At 33.8% G+C, this 18,579-nt stretch overlaps 1 protein-coding gene across 1 annotated transcript in view; it reads right to left on the reverse strand.

Moving 5' to 3' along the window:
* Positions 1-18,579, reverse strand: part of LOC108748843 (prominin-like protein) — a 220,284-nt gene that overhangs the window by 32,366 nt on the left and 169,339 nt on the right. Inside the window, exon 10 of the mRNA XM_018487216.1 lies at positions 4,249-4,407. Within this exon, the coding sequence (XP_018342718.1) occupies positions 4,249-4,407 (159 nt within the window). The remainder of the gene's footprint in view (positions 1-4,248; positions 4,408-18,579) is intronic.

The following is an 18,579-nucleotide window of genomic DNA, read 5'->3' on the forward strand; positions in this document are numbered from 1 at the left end:
TATATATATATATATATATATATATATATACACTGCCTATATACAATGTTTTACTTGTCCTGTTCAAGTCTTTTTTAATTTGTACAAATAGGGCATATATTACAAAAATATTATATAACACGGACTTCTGCACTCTGAACAGTATTTGCCATCTATGGCTGCATATGATCTAATAACATGTTTACGAATGGTGTACATATGTTCGATGTCCGTTAATCTCATCATACACAATGTGCACAAAATTGACGAACCATCCGTTGTATAATAAAAATATATCACGCACTATTTCGTTAGCACGTTCATTGCCATTACATCCTCAGGATATACTATTTTGCTCTTAGTATCTTCACTCTGATTCTTACTCTGACCACTATTATAGTCGCCATCTTCCGATAATGCGTCCTCATCATTGTCCATTATTGCTTCAAAATTCACATCTTCGAATACTTTGTTGACGATATCCATCAGATCTTCTTTTGGTATATTACGAACAATATGCACTATATTTTCCATCAGTATACTATACAATACGACTTTAAGAAAGCTCGCTTCTAGACTGTACACTTTGAGACCCAAATTCATACTGTAACCCTTGTCTTCAACCGGAGTAGGTGTATCGTTTTTTCTAATTTTTTTTTTAGGAATGCTTCAAAATTCATCCTTATAACATCCTTATAAACTTAAGAAATTTTAAAATTCAAGAGTTTCACTTAAAGTGTTTAAATTCCTTTTGTCTCATATACGTATAAAAACACAATTACTCTGATTTTTAATAGTAGCCAGATGTCGGCGCTCGAAATGTCAATCATTTCTATCGCGACCAATCTTTATGTACAATACTTATCTTAGACATGCTTCTATCCTCATAAAAATTTATAAAAATACTATTCTATCGAGTTTCACTTACTCTTCTACTAACCTTGTAACATATTGCAAAAATATGTTCGATTGTCATGTCCCCTCCCAAAAAAAGGATAAACGATCGAGGCTCTTTTATCAAGGGAGGGAGACATTGCGTTTCAATATCATCGATATCGATAGCAGCTAGATATTGGCACTCAATCGATTAATTATGAAACTTGGTCGTATTTATTTAAAATAATTAATAAATGTTGTTTCTAGAAAAATTACATTACGCCATATCTTGGCCGAAAAACGGTTGGAGCATATACCGGCGAATAACCTTTGTAACATTTTTCATTTTATAACCATTTGTTTTTTGTATTGTTTTTTGTTCATGGTAATATTCCTTTTTTTGTAATGTTTTTTAGTACGTGATTACAGTCCCCAAAATCTGTGATGTCTTACTATCATTCCGCATGACGTCATACCCTTACCTCCGAAGAATCCCCCGCATCGCGCATTCCTCTTGGAGTTCCCGAGTTAGAATACTCACTGTATTACTACTTACGATGAAGAAAAAATTCTCGATAGATGACTTATATCAGAAGCAATTCACATAAAAAAGCAAAGAAATGGCTTAAAAGTGATACCAATTTACCATATTAGACCCATTTTATAATGATCTTGTTTGTGTATAGATGCCACTTTCGTACTTCAGAATTTTAACTTGTTATAAACAATTCTTTGTCTTGACCTCTCATTCGTAATTTTATGTTCAGCGTTTGCTGATCAATTTGTACAGAATGTTATTAATCTGTTCTCAAGTAAGTTAAAGAAACATTATTTTAACTATTTAATTACTTTTATGATTGCTGATATTGAAAGAAAGTTTTTATTCTACTTAATTTATTATAGTGACTTTTTTATCAGTTTGAGTATCCATCAAGATACGACAGATGAAGAAGTAGTCTTTACAATTTAACAATGTTTTTTCAATTCTGATAACTTTTTACTGTTAACAACCTTATTTTATTGGAATGCTTTTATATACTGGTCTATATTACGTTCACACTTGAAAAGACACAATTACGATTAAAACGTCTGTAACCTATTTATTTATTTTTTAATATATGACAATTAATTTCACAAAAAATATTTGTGCTCACATGGGCTATTTCTCCTTAATTTATTTGTTAAATATTGAAACCTTTGATTAATTTATTATTAATATAAAAAATCAATTATGGGATTATTGGCAAAACAACTCATTGATAAAACAATTACGCTTTAGTCTGAGAAACTTAAACTGAAATCCATATACTAATAAATCATATAACTAGATTTATTTGCACAAGGAAAGATTCAGTACTAACTTCATGACGCGAAATAAGTCGATATTTATAGTCGATTCTTATATTTAAGACTGTCTTAACCCTGTCAGTGCCAGCGATAAGTATACTTACCACTTCTTTTTTATACAATTTTGCCTTGTAAATTTTACAATTTTGCAAAAGTAATTGTGAAGTTTGGTTTTTCAGATAGCTAAATAAATTATCATTTAATATATTCTGATGTTTTTTAATCCAATTGTTTATATGTAAGTATAACACACTAAAGTCGGAAAAAGGTGCTTTTTTGAAAAAAAAATCGATTTCTTGGAAAGTATTAAGTATAAAGATTTGAAAATTTGACCAAATACTCTTCTAATGTTGCAAAAAAACATATATTTTTTTGATATTCTCTAGGTTAGATTATTTTTTATAAACATAAATTCTGCGATAAAGAGATCGAAATTTCAATTTTTGCATATATAAGCTTTATTTTTTTAGTTTTTTCATACTGTATCTGCTTGTTTTCATAATATTAATATTCTTTTACTCAAAACAGAATGTTTTATACGTAATAAGCATTAAAAAAATGCGATACAAAACAATTTTGCAATTATTTTTTTTTTTTGCGCAATCGCGTTATATCATTAAATTTTGTTATCCCTTTTATTCAGTGAGGTATATACTTCTCACTTGTTTTCTTTTTATTTTTAAATTCCTAACTTTTGCATTTTGCCGCTAGGTGGCGGCTATATGAGAATTACAAACTCTCTACCAAAATATTTTCGCCGGCGCATAAAAGTATAAAATCCGATCATATGTGATTTTTCAGATACTTTGAGTTTTATAAATTCCCTGGACTGTTGGTCCAGCAGGGTTTTGTGAGCACGAGCTTTTGGTTCTTTGCATATCGACATCAGTCTTCATATTATTTATTTAATTATTTACTTATCCATATTATTTATTTTACTCCATTTTTCGTTGTTTCGTATACTTCCAATTTTCAAAATTTTTGAAATTATTAAATTTGTTTGCATAAGATTTTTTTTTTTGGATTCACGTTATCCGAAAAGTTATATAAATTTTCTTCGTTCCTTTGGATATTCAGAAAAAATACTATGAAACTAAAAATTTCAAGCGATAATGAATCTGACGATGGATTCGATGATACTAAAAATAATTCTGAAAATGCTCCTGAGTCGAAATATGATATGTCTATTGACGATGAAATGAGCGATCACCCAGAAAATTACTTTATTTACGATTATGACAATGACACGCCTCTCAATGAACGATTAACCAATCTTGATAACATTTGGGAAAAAGGAAATAAAGGCTTTGATGACTATAAGTTTCAGGAAGATTGTGGTCCAAATGTTCCGGATAACTGTTCTACTTCACTACTATGTTTTTCACTCTTATTTTTCGACTCTATTACAGATTTGATTGTTGAACAGACAAAAGATTTTGAAACGTATTTTTTCTTTAAATATTTTTGTTTTAGAGTTTTGCATTTTTATATAAAAAAGTTTATTTTTTCATTTTGTTGACTATAATTATGACATTCATATACAATTTTTGATAAATGTACAATTTCATAAATATTTTCTAAAAATATTAAAGTATATGTAAAAATCACTTAATAATTTGTATGTACTTAAAAATGAAAAAAATTAATCTAGGATACAAAAGACCTATCATGTATAGTAAAGCTCAATAAAAGTACCAAAAACCATCATATACTAATATTAAAAGTTAAAACAAGAGAAAAGGAGAAAAAAGTAGAGAGGAGTGAGAGGGGGAAGAGAGAGAGGGGGGAGGGATAAAAGGGGAGGGGGAGAGAGAGGGAGTGAGGAAAGGAGGGAGGGGGCAGAGGGGGAGAGAGGGGGGAGAGGGAGAAGGAAACGAAAGGAATGTAACGTTACAACGATGCCACGTTAAACACGGTGCAACGCGTTGATACCGTATCATTTTCAGCGTCTCGATTGAGATGCATGGCGATATTGGTGATTGCGAAAGAATTCATCGCTTGGAATAATGATAATAATGATCCTGTGAGTGAGACGGCTCCACTTACTTAGATGTCAGATCAGAATATCGCGAGTCATGATGCGACGTGCTCTGGTGGGCATCGGGGATCCTCTCGCGCTCGCCGTATCCCATCGCCGGTCCGTCATAACTCTCGACATATGCCGCGGGGTTATGTCTGTGGGACATGTGCTTCTTGTCGTGGACGCTGTAATCAAACGTTTTTTTTTAAGATCATTGCCTGAAGCCTACGATGACGACGAATCGCTCGTTCATGCGAGTTAGAGACGCGTGTTGCGTACGCTAATAAGCCGCTTGATGTATTTATTAAGAATCTCCGGTTCAGCGTTTCCCAATTCGTCCTGGATCCCGGAAAATGATCCTTCCTTATTTTTGAAATTTGAAAATTTCACACGACTTGTGTTCGTGTACTTTCATGCTTTATACGAATAGCTTGAGAAACATTTTTTGGGAAACACTTCTCCGAATAGCGTGTATTTAACAGTGTAATCTGTCCGCGAGCTCGTATAATGATGAATCTATACGATACCCAGTAGATTGTAGTCATCATAAATTGTCGTTTTATACGACGAATGATACGAATGGAATTAAATTGATGCGAGATTGAATTAGATGTGAGATAAGGTACATTGGATAGAATTTGTTACATCAAAAACATATACGTTAATTCACTTCAATTTGCTCCAATTTACTCTGTCAATTAAAAATTTAATAAGAAGACTTACGTATAAGCCTTTCTCTTCGTATTTAATTACTATATGAGCTCGCGTTTTATGTTATACTTCTACAGTGATAAAGATCGTTTTTCTAAACGGTTATAGCTAGTGCTGCACTCTTAATCTAAAAGCCATAATCTATCCGCATACGTATAATCTGCCTAGCGAAGCTTCTAAGCAGAAGCTATCACGTGCACAGCAATAACACTGGTCGACAAAAATTCAATTTTTTTTTGCCATAAAGTAAACAAAGTTGTTTCTGATAGATTTTGATGCACTAATTATGAATCTGGTCCCGAAAATGTCGTATCACGTCAAGTTTTTGAGATATTCTAACCTAAAAATGCAAAGAATGAGGTTTTTGGCCACTTTCAACGACTTAGAAAATGCTTAACAATTTTTATTCAGCAACCGGGTCACAGTAAAATGTTATTCTTACCTTAGTATTGTAGTTTTTCTCATAATTTCTCATAAAATCTTTCATAATTTCTCATATACATAATTTGTGAGAAATTATGTGAAATTATGAGACATTTCTCTCAGATTTTATATTTTCTCACATTTTTTCCCAACAACAATTAAAAAATATCATAATTTCTCATAACGATCCGATGAGAAATTATGAGAAATTTTTCAGATTTTCGAATATTTTCTCGTATTTCTTCCCAACAGTTAATAAAAAATATAATAATTTCTCATAGTGATCCGGTAAGAAATATGAGAAATTAAATTTAAAATTGTTAATAAGTGGCTCAAATAAATTACAAAGGTTAAATAATAAAGAGCATACAGCCACGACAAAGGATGTAAACAAGTTGTACATTTTAAAAAAATTTTATTTCAAATAAATAAGTAGACGTTTCGGTCAAGATTTGACCATCCTCAGTACAATAAAAGATGACATTAAAAACTTATAACTAAAACGCAAGCCAAAAGTTAAAATAGTAATAAATAGACTAAAAATTATATGATATTAGCAAACGCAATAGTTCGTTGAAAATTACATAACTTTGTTCTTCTTCGCATTAATATAAATATAAAAATAAGAGCAAGAGTCTTGTGTCAACTGTACTAAGCTATTTGTCATTATTCTTAAAAAACGATGCAACCTTCATGACAAGATACGCAATTACTCAGTTCTATTGTAAAACAAAAATACAAAAGAAGAATTAATTTAATCAAAATATATTTCCTTTGTTCTTTCTGTAAGCACAATTTATTGACCAATAAAATTTTTTAGCAGCCAAATAACAAAATTATGAAAAACAGATAACTTACTATCTCAGGGAACGGAGATTCATTGGAGTACATCAAGATATGTAACACGTTTAAGTAATAATTAATTTTATCGTCCTAATACTGACAAAGACCAACAACCATGGTATATTTATATTAAGGAAGAATAGGGAAGGGGTAAAGAAAAGAAAGGAAGGAGAAAATGTTAGGAATGGGACTTAAAACTATTTTCAATAAGTGGGAGATAGACTTCGGGGACCTTTCAGTATCGCTCTGTTTGTTTAAACCATTTTTTTGCACTTTAATATGTATCATTTCCGCAATGATTGGCTAGTTAATCTTAGCAATATAGATATTCCTGACAAAGCTAAATATATCTTACAGTTGGGACAACGTTTCAATCTACCTAACATTGTCACAAATAAAGATAAAATTATGTTTGAATTCATTAAACACATAGAAAATAATATTGTTAAGTCAGATGATCGAACAAAGAATCAAATAAGAAAAGATAGCATACCCATTCTTAATAGTATAAAATACAGTTCTCCTAATAGCTCAATTGACACCTTATTAAGTCTTGGACTGAATGAACTCAAGCTTTTTGTGTCTAATCATCCAATCTTTTAATTACTAGAGCTGACAAGGGCAACACCACAGTGATTTTAACCTTGAATGACTACATATATAAAATGCATGAAATTCTCTTAATAATAAGATAATAACACTTACAGAATGATAAAAAAAGATCCTACCAACTAAATTGACTACGGTAATACGATCGCTCTTAACATTTTAGAAATCAAAGGGTTTTATAGATCAAGTGGTATATAAAAAATTGTATGTTTCCGATGGAAATCTACCGAGATCATATGGGCTGCCAAAAGTACACAAGGAGGGTATCCCTCTAAGAATGATTGTTAGTTGTATCAATAGTCCCTTCTACAAGTTAGCGGTTTATTTAAAAGATATCATTGAAAAAGTCTAAATAAAAATTTTGGTTATATAAAAAACAGCTTCGAGTTGGTTAAAAAAATCAATGGCTTGCCTTTGCAGGAAAATTATCGTATAGTTTCCTTTGACATTGTGTCTATGTACTCTAATATACCTAAGGAGTTGGCGTTAAAGAGTGTATTGAGTAGATGGGACTTGATTTGTAAGAATACTTCTATCACCTATCTTGAGTTTAAAAGAGCCATCTCCATCATTTTTAATTCTACGTTCTTTAAATTTAATAACGATATTTATGAATAAATTTTTGGTCTGCCCATGGGATCTCCTCTTTCTCCGATTTTACCATTGGTATATTTTGGTTAAATTAATTCTTCTTTTGTATTTTTGTTCTACAATAGAACTGGGTAATTGCGTATCTTGTTATGAAGGTTGCATCGTTTTTTAAGAATAATGACAAACAGTTTAGTACAGTTGACACAAGACTCTTGCTCTTATTTTTATATTTATATTAATGCGAAGAAGAACAAAGTTATGTAATTTTGTTTGCTAATATCATATAATTTTTAGTCTATTTATTACTATTTTAACTTTTGACTTGCGTTTTAGTTATAAGTTTTTAATGTCATCTTTTATTGTACTGAGGGTGGTCAAATCTTGACCGAAACGTCTACTTATTTATTCGAAAAATTTTTTAAAAGTATACAACTTGTTTACATCCTTTGTCGTGGCTGTATGCTCTTTATTATTTAACATATGAGAAATTTTTTTAGATTTTCTAATATTTTTTTCCAATAATTAATAAAAAATAATATAATTTCTTATAACGCTTATCGCTTTATTCTCATAAATATTTATAAATATTTATAAAATGTAATAAAAAAAATGATTGATGAATTTTTTATGTTTTGTTATCATTCGTAAAATTTCTCCTTTCAGATATGATGTATGTTTTCATATTTTCTCATACAAAATACTTCATTTTTCATATTTCATCATACACCTGAAAACCATTTTTCCCATAACTTCTCATAATTTTTCAGAAATCTCAAAATGTCTTTAAAAAAGTCATTTAATTATAGATTATGCTTTTTCATATTCATAAATATTCATAAAATACAATCTGATTGTATGTTATAAGTATTTATGAGTATTTATGAGTATGAGAAAGTGCACAATCTACAATTAAATATGACATTTTTTCTGAGACATTTTAAGATTTTTGAAAAATTATGAGAAAAAATGTTTTTAGGTCTCATACGGTTGTTGCGGAAAATTTTCAGAAAGGTTTTCACTTTTCACATTTCATGTGCAACAATTCTGAAATGATTCTGTAATATATCATATAAAATGTTGCAACATAAAGGATTCTACAAAATGTTACATGAAATGTTTCAACAGAAATGTTTCTAAAATCTATCATAGGATTGGACAAATCATATTATTCGGACGGCTTGAAAAAGTTGAAGAATCGTTGGATTAAGTGTATCGAGCTGAAAGGAGACTATGTTGAGAAATAAAAATAAATCAATAAAAAAAAATGCGTTTTGCTATATTTTTCTAAAAAACTTATTGACTTGTCCTCGTAATGTGCTCTCGGCGCTAAGCTACGCGACACTGCCGTGGCTATTTTACACGAGCCGGCGAGTTGCCATGGATTGAGATTATTGGATCTCAATAAAAGCTGAACTGATTAGGTTCTAAGTGTGCTTAATCGATTGCATTCGGTCTAAATATATAATGAAAGTATAATATTTTTATTTTTTCTCTACGTATCCTACGAGCCGAGATATTGCAAAATCCAAATCTGAAACTTTTATATTAAGATTAAGAAACATCGTCGTCGCCGGCTACGAAGTGGGGGATTTGTCCTTTTGAAATTTTTGGCGCAAGAAGCAAATGTGGCGCTGGCAATGCATGGTCACATGACACATGTCTGTTTCCTGTGGTTGATGATAAACTAGTGTACTTTTGGAATTAAAGTGGGATGAGTTTAGGTTAGGAAATCCGTCACATCGATGGCATAGAGGTACACGTAAGTGATTTTCTGCTTCTGCAATTACACAAATTAGACTTATTCGACACGTTTTTGCACGTGAAATAAACAAATCTGGCAAAAAAAATGAATCGCTTTACTCCGTGGACCAAGATATTAAAGTTGTTAATGATATTCAAGTTAGGAAATCTGTCACATCGATGGCATAGAAGGACCTGAGAACATGTAATTAAAGCTAGAATAAGTATTTTCTGCTTCAATTACACAAATTCTTTGCTTTAAGAACACATTTTTTGCTTTAAGAATACAAATTATTTTCTATATAAATTTATTTTTACAGCAGAGTATTTGTCTTAAATATTTGTAAAGCAGAAAACTCTCTATGCCATCGATGCAACAGATTTCCTAATCTGGATATCTGTCAACTTTAACAATCAATAACTCAGTTCGCGGGGCAGAGCGACACATTTTTTTGCCATTTATTCATGTAATGCAAAAACGCGTCGAATGAGTCTAATTTTATCAACCTAAAGAAGGTGAGGAGACTACATTCAATAATTACTGAATGTTGATGTCTTGCATAAACCTAATTGTTTAGTGAATTATAATTCGACCTTATTATACGTACTTATTAGTACGTACTTATTAGTATTATACGTACATTATTATGTAACTTGTAATTCCAGGATTTAACATGTTTTCGGCATCACAATTCAACTGAGACAAGATGTTTTGAAACAATTAAAAGACATCTTGTTACAAAATCCTCTAAAATCTTTACATTTACAATTAAATTCTCTATTACATAGTATCGCAGCTTTATCTCTTAATAAAGAGAAAGAAATACACACAAATTCATTTCATGCACTTAATTTTATTCTTGGCTGTATCTCAAATGAATAGTTGACATCTTTGCATGAAATTATATATCGTATCTAAGCTGTGCAATGACACATATTGATCCATGTGTGAAAGAAGATTCTCTATTTTTCTTATATGTGCTTGCTCAAAATTATAATCTCTGTGTAACTCAACTTTCTCATCTGGACATACTTCGAGCTAAATATCAGACATTAGTGGTGTTACGTCCTATAGACGTTACGATTCTTTTCTTTTGAAAGAGTTGGCTTCACGTCGCGACTATGGGCGGCGCCTATGAGATTCGAGTGGAGCCCGCTAATAACGATCTGACGGATCTAAAAAGAGGGACCGAGCGGGCTCCGCGAAGCTCGTAAAACGCTAATCAACCAGAAAGGAATAACAATTTTAATGCGGGCCCGAAAAAATGACAAGATTGCGTAAATGTATCACGCGATAATAAAATCCAAGCCTTATCGTCGGAATGACAATTTCATCTTAGGAAAACAGGCGCTACGTCGCATTTAAAAAATCGTAAAACGCATAGATAACTTTCCACGGTAACGTTATCTAAAAGTCGGACTCGCGACTAATAATGGTTGCCCTGCATGTAAAACTACTTGTGGACGATAACCGCCTGTTTACCTAACCACATTTTCCGCGAGAATAACAAATTCGACTGGAGCAATCTTGGCTTTTAGAGAAAAACATAAATCATTTCTTCTAGAAATCCCCTTAACAATGCTTTAGATCAACAACGACAGGATGCTATAAACATCATAAATCTTGCGAGACATTGCAACTGTTGCATCCTAGATAAAGGGCATTACGCCCTTTTGTCGGAGTATGAATAGAGATCCCGCGGAAGCGCAGAGGATCAGTGTACTCAGATATAGTCAGTTTAGTCAGTCCACGTCAATTTCGAAAAAATTCAGTCCGCATCGTGCCAATTCGCAAAAGACAACTAGTGCCTTTTCCGATTTTATTTTGTCGCATATCTCAATACTCGTCATACGCCTTGTGCTTTCATCAAGCAATGGATCATCCTCTTGGCGCTCTTGCGTGGACAGCGGGGCTGTTCGTCGAGCAACGTTAGTTCGGGATCCCGTGGATCAACCGCAGAAAGTAAGTCGTTTGTTATTCCTTTTGAACGTGCACGCACCCTCCCCATAACGCACGTACACACGTATATACATGTATATATTATTAATATATACAAGGTCTGTTCAAAAAGTATCGCGAATTTTGTGTTTTTTCAAAAATTATTTATTTATTCATGAATATCTATTTTGTCCCCTTCAAAGTAATCCCCATCAGATATTATACACTTGTGCCAACGTTTTTTCCAATCCTCGAAGCACTTCAAAAAATTATTTTTTGTGATCTTGTTCAGCTCCTCCTTCGATGCCGTCTTTATCTCCTCAATCGTAGCGTAGCGTCGTCCTTTCATGGGCCTCTTCAGTTTCGGGAACAAGAAAAAGTCACAGGGGGCCAGATCTGGGGAATACGGTGGCTGCGGCATCATTAGTGTGTTGTTTTTGGTCAAAAATTCGCGCACAAGCAACGATGTGTGAGCAGGGGCGTTATCATGGTGCAAAAGCCAATTTTTGTTCTTCCACAAATCCGGGCGTTTCTGGCGGATTGCTTCGCGCAAATTGCGCATAACTTGCAGGTAATATTCCTTATTGACCGTTCTACCCTGTGGCAAGAACTCATGATGCACCACGCCCCTGCAATCGAAGAAAACTGTAAGCAAAACCTTCACATTCGACCGAACTTGGCGCGCTTTTTTCGGTCTTGGCTCGTGCGGCAGCTTCCATTGGGATGATTGAGCTTTGGTTTCCACGTCATAACCATAAACCCATGATTCGTCACCAGTTATGACCCTCTGGAGCAAATTTGGGTCGTCGCGGACAGAGTCCAACAGCTCCTTAGCAATGTTAATGCGATGCTGTTTTTGGTCGAAATTGAGCAATTTTGGTACGAATTTCGCGGCGACCCGTCTCATGCCCAAATCATTGGTAAAAATCGAATGGCACGAGCCAATCGATATGTTTAGGTCCTCAGCAACCTCTCTAACGGTGATTCGACGATTGGCCAATACTATTTTCTTCACTTCATCAATGTTTTCGTCTGTTGTTGACGTGCTCGGGCGTCCGGCACGCTCTTCGTCGTTCACATCTTCTCGGCCCTCTGAGAACATTTTGTACCACCGATAAACGTTGCTTCGGTCCAAGGTAGCTTCACCATATGCCACAGTCAACATTCGGAATGCGTCCGCGCACTTAATTTTGTTTTTCACACAAAATTTGATACAGATTCTTTGATCCATTTTTTGGAATAGGCAAAAATCGAAGACGAAGCAAAACACGTGCAAGCAAAGCAGCTGTCAAAAATTAACTGAACATTCAAAATGGCCGAACTTGTCGGCATAAGTGAGAGACATGAGTACCAACATAACGCCACAAAAAATCGAAAATCGAATATACGTAACCCGCGGAAATTCAAAATTCGCGATACTTTTTGAACAGACCTCGTATGTCAGGCAGCGGATCTGTCTGTCAATCTGTTTGTCTATTCAAATCATAGTTTTGTTTTTTAATGTAAATCATTTTAGAAATAATTTTTTTTTTATAGTAAAGCTTATTATCCAAAATTTTGATTTTTTAAATTCATGATTAAAACTAGTACGATAGTCAGAAGTATTGATGAAGACCCTGTTCTCTTGTTAATATCAAATCGATGTTCATTTATTCTAGTTTGTCATCACCTTTTTGTCTGACCAACGTAATTAGCCTCACAATCCAAGCATTCAATTTTATAGACTACACCCTATTTTAAAAACTTATCTAAACGGTCCTTGCCCCTGTGTAATAATAAATTTCTTTAGAGTGTTAGATATGGTGAAAGCTGTAAGATGTATGCCAAGAGTTACAGGCATAAAGCTCTCAAAAATGAATTTTACAAACGGGATAGTAAAATATTTTTGATTTTTATTAAGCATGAATGGAGATAGGATGGGGATAGGAGTGGAATTTAAGCCTTTGTCTAATTGTGGAAAAATAAAAGCAAGCGGATAGTCATTATCTAAAAGAATGCTTATAATATTTTTGAAATTTTTTTAGTCATGGAAAAGTGAAAGAACTCTGTTTACCATACCATACACTACATCTTTCTTGTGACAAATAGAATAGTTCGAATAGAAGCTAAGATACCTATCCGATAACATTGATTTAGAATATCTATCGAAAATGATAAAATGTAATATCACTGTGGCATCCAAAAAATTGAGTCTGTTGTCATTATTAATCTTATAGTGAATTGCATGCATAGAATTAAAAGTGTTTAATAATAATTTAAATAAAAATAGTAATTTAATTGTGACTATGGAGCTGCAAAAATAATGTCATCCACATATCTATAATATAAAGGCAATTGCAATAACTTCTTCCCTGCTCTTCTAAATCTATATATATGTAAGAATGGAATTCACATTCAGGTCGACTCTCACAAACGTGAAGAAATGGGCAGCTCGATGCTATAAATGAGATTTATTCAAATTATATTTACACTACATACAGTAAGCGACGGCACAGACATCCACTTATAAATCCATTCCTAACTTATAAATGAGAATCGAAAGCAATGTTCCCTTCCCTACGGTTTCGATTGTGGAATCGATCGGGTATCCTTCGTTCTGGAGGTTTTCTCTCTCCGACGAATTATGTAGATGATTTTATCTTGTACCAAGAGATACAGTAGAATAGCAATTCCTCCTCTGACTTCAGCAAATTCGGAGTCGTCGAGAACTCTCCAACTCTCCTACACCTCCTCCCGTCAACCAAAAGTGTAGCGGTGTCGTAGTGCGTAACCGTGAAAGAAAATCCTCATGTGGTTTTCTTTTACATCCCCCCCCCCGTGTTCAAAGAGAGAGGAAAAGAAAAAGAGAAAAAGGAGGGGGGGGGGGACATGCCCACAGAATCACCGAAGATCTCCAGGTCCGGTGTATGGTAGGAGTTTCGAAATGTGATAATAGTTTGATTCTCTTTTCTTGTGTCCGGAGTCTATTTCGAAAATGGTGTTGGAAATCTTTCGAACTATTGGAAAAGGACCGAGTCTAATTTCGTCCAATTTTCTTCTATTTAGTTTTGATCCGTTTTCAACATAGACCCAATCGTCGGCATTGAAGTTAAAATTTTTCCGGTTTTTATCGTATCTTGATTTATTGTATTCGTGGTTCCTTAGGGAATTCCTATACGCCGATTCTCTATCTCTAATCAAATTTCTTTTTGTTAATAATTCCTCTGGGACTACCGTATCAACTTTTCCGAATAGTAAATATTCTGGGCTGAATCCGGTTACTGAATGTTCTGTCCGGTTATACTGATCTGTGCATTCGTCCGCAATTTTCGACCAGGCTCGAGTTTTTGTTTCATTTATTTTACATCGGATTCTGTTCACAAGAGTCTGGTTGAGTCGTTCATTCAGTCCGTTGGAAAATGGACAGTTTACTGCCGTAAAAATTAGATTTATATTTTGATTCTTTAAATAGTTCTTAAATGAGTTCGAGTTAATACCGCTGTATTGATCAGTAAGTAGTGTCCTTATTTGATGTTTGTCTTGGATTTTCTCTATCAATTTTGTAAAATCTTCGGATGTTTGATTTTTTGATGTTAGTATGAAGGCATATCTAGTGAAGTGGTCTATTAAGAGATGTAGGTACCTTTTTGTTGATCTATTTCCGGCGAATCCTCCAATCGTGTCCAAAGACACTATTTCAAATGGTTCTCTTGGTGGGCCGAGTTTGGATAAAAGGCCGTAATGCCTACTTCGGGTTTTATTTTTGGAACAAATTTCACAGCGTTCGCAAATTTGTTTCGTTGTTTTATCTATATTCCGCAGATAATAGGAGTGCTTTAACTTGTCTATAATCTTGTTTTTACAAATGTGTCCGTAATCTTTATGAATTCTCAAAATTAGTTGTTTTCCAAATTCTTCTGAAATTATTATTCGTTTTTTTTTTTTTTTAACTTATAAAATATTCCGTTTTCTACTAGGATCTTTTTTTTGTTTTTCTCTAGATCTTTATTTGAAAGTTGATCTTGTTTTATATTTTCGATAGTGACGAAGTTTACTGTTCTCACCTGTTCTTCTAAATTATGTAAATTCGAGAGAACGGGATTACGTGAAAGACAATCCGCTTCTATATTATCTTTTCCGGGTTCGTATTTTATTTCGAAGTCGAATTGTGACAGGAAATGTGTCATGTCTCCTAATTCTTCGTCCGGTCTTGATCGAATATTTTTACTTTCCAGTGGTTTATGGTCGGTTATAACCAAAAATTTTTTTCCGATAAGCCAATACTGCCAGTATTTAATGGCTTCTTTTATGGCGAGACATTCTAAAAAAATAGCTTTCTTTTTTTTTTGATATTTATTTAATTTCTTTGAAAAAAAAGCAATAGGTTTTAATTCTCCATTTGGTTGTTTTTGTTTTAACACAGCTCCTATACCTTCGATGCTGGCATCTGTGTAGATCACTGTTGGTGCGTTTATATTAAAAATTGCTAGTATCGGTTGTGAACACAATAAGTTCTTCGCTCTCGTAAATGCCCTTTGGCAATCTTCTGACCATGAGAATTGAGTGTCCTTCCTGAGTAAGTTCTGTAGTGGCTCTAAAAGTCGTGCAGAATTTTCAATGTATTTATGATAAAAATTTATTTTCCCCAGAAATTGACGAATTTTCTTTCGGGAGTCTGGTCTTGGAAATTCTTTAATTGATTTCAAATTGTCTTCCCATGGACGTACCGTATTCTTTGATATTACATGACCGAGGTATTTTACCTCGTTTTTCGCTAAATTGCATTTGATGAATTTTAATCGGAATCCTTCTTTGCAGATAGCTTGCGCTAATTTCTCCAGATGTTCCATATGCTTTTTGAAAGAATTTGAGAAAATAAGGATGTCGTCGATGTAGTTTATGCAAAAGGAGTCCAGATTGTTTCTACGAATGATGTTGCTTAGTATTCGTTGAAATATTGCAGGAGACGTCTTTAGACCGAATGGCAAGCACTTCCATTGCCAATGACCATCTTGTGTTACGAATGCAGTTTTGTATTTGTCTTTGATCCGTAGAGGGATCGCCCAGAAAGCGGAGTTTATGTCCAATGTAGAGAACCATTCTGCGTCCCGAGTCTTAGCAATAATTTCCTCTATTAAGGGAAAAGGCTGGGGTTCCGATATAAGTAATTTGTTTAATTCTCGGAAATCAATGCACATTCTTGTTCTCGTTCCCTCTTCTCGTTTGTACGCGAGTGTGACAGGAGATGCGAAAGGGGAGCATGATTCTTCAATCAATCCTGCTTTCAATAATTCTTTAATCTGATATTCTATTTCTTTTTGATCTAGTATGGAACATCGATACGGCTTTTTTGCCACGAATTTGTGTTCCAGAAGTTTTACGTGTGCTTCATGGTCTTTAACTTGGCCGACGTCAAATTTATTTTGGGCGAAAATCGTTTCATATTTGTTTATCATGGTTTGAATAATTTTCTTTTTTTCTTCTGATAGATGATCTAGTTTTGCTTTAAATTGCTCGACCGGAATACCTTCATTAAAGTTTAGCAAATATTCTTGATTTTCTACGTTAGTACCAAAATCTTTAATTTTATCTTCTTTGTTTTCCAAATTTATTTTCTGGTAAATGTTAAGGTCGTAGTCCTGTTTTAGGCAGAAGTTCTTTATTGTGTCGAGACCGAGTAGAATATCATACTCAAAGTTCTCATCATCGACAGCAAAAACCTCCATTGTTTTTTCTATCTTATGGATTCTTATTTTTGCAGATAATCTGCCTGCAAAGTCTTTCCTGCCACTGACAGTTTTGAAAGTATTTCTATCTTTTTGTGTAGTCAGACCCATTTTCTTGATAATCTTCGAGTTCAGAAGAGTTACGTTTGCGCCTGGGTCGTAAATTCCTTGTATTTTATTATCGTTTAGAAATACCTCTAGCGTTATCAGCGGCAGCAGAACTAGTTTTTTTGGTCGGTTATGGATTCGTTCAATGTATTTTGCACTGCAGCATTATTCACAGTCTTGATATTTTTCGGTTGTTCCATCTGTTCTTTCTGTTTTAGCCTGCATAGTGCCTCCGGATGAAATCTTCCTGGAAAACCTTTCTTATCACAATATGAGCAAGGTTTTCTTTCTGCGTTTATGCTAGTGGATGATTGTGTTTGGTTCTTTTGATTTGAATTTGAAATGGGCTGGTCAGTGTTCTTAAAAGTGTTTGCGTTAGAAAATGTCCTTCTTCTTTGTACTAGACTCTCTAGTTTCCGCAACTCCGTTAGTAAATCCTCCATTGATGTAACCTTTGTTCTTTCGATCCTATTCTGTATCATTATTGGTAGGTCTGTTACAATTAAATCGATTAGTATGTCTATTGGAAAATTATCTCGAATGTTGACTAACAAGTTTTCTTTTCGTAAAGCATAGTCTACTAAATTACCACCAATATACCGAAAGGAATATGCCTCTTTATGTTTGTGCCAACCTGTTTCTCGGAAACTGTCTAGAAATGTTTTTTTCCATGTTTCAAAGTCTCCATCTAAGCCTATTGTAATTACTTTCGAAGAAAACCAATCTTTAGCTGTCCCACTCAAGAATAAACGTAGTATTAGGATTTTATTTTCGTCTGATGTAATCTGGCATCGCGCACATTCTTTTTCAAACGTTTGAAACCAGTTTGCTATCGGAAAGTTTTTCCCATCGAAATTTTCTAGTACGAAGTCTTCACGTATTTTCTTTAGATTCTTTTTTTTTGTTGATTCTGATAATGTTTCTTTCTTTGTAGCAGACACTATTTGTTGCAGAAGTGTGGATATGTCCTCTTCCTTTCCTTTTGTCGTCTTTATATTGTATTCAGGCGTTGTAGTTTCTTTTAAGTAACTCCCTTTGTATACCATATCTCCATCGTCATCGGTATATAATGTTATTATCTCCGGTGGTAATGTGAGCGTAAAAGTACGGTAAGCTCCGCGAGTTTTAATTGAAGATAGAACGTTCTTTACCTTCTGTATTGCGTAGAGCTCAGGATGATTGTTTATGTTTTGTAACTCTACTGGTAATTCGTAGTATAGTTCCGTCCCTACTGGTTTGAACCATTTCAACTTGTATACAGTTGTCTTTTTATCCGCTCCTTCCTCCGCGATCACGTAGAGATGAAATTTGATCTGCTCCGTCATCGTGGTGAGTCCAAGCTTTCGATTTGTAAGAATGGAATTCACATTCAGGTCGACTCTCACAAACGTGAAGAAATGGGCAGCTCGATGCTATAAATGAGATTTATTCAAATTATATTTACACTACATACAGTAAGCGACGGCACAGACATCCACGTTCCTAACCTATAAATGAGAATCGAAAGCAATGTTCCCTTCCCTACGGTTTCGATTGTGGAATCGATCGGGTATCCTTCGTTCTGGAGGTTTTCTCTCTCCGACGAATTATGTAGATGATTTTATCTTGTACCAAGAGATACAGTAGAATAGCAATTCCTCCTCTGACTTCAGCAAATTCGGAGTCGTCGAGAACTCTCCAACTCTCCT

Source organism: Trachymyrmex septentrionalis, unplaced genomic scaffold (genome assembly GCF_001594115.1).
Source record: "Trachymyrmex septentrionalis isolate Tsep2-gDNA-1 unplaced genomic scaffold, Tsep1.0 scaffold249, whole genome shotgun sequence".
In the NCBI taxonomy this organism is placed as follows: Eukaryota; Metazoa; Arthropoda; class Insecta; order Hymenoptera; family Formicidae; genus Trachymyrmex; species Trachymyrmex septentrionalis.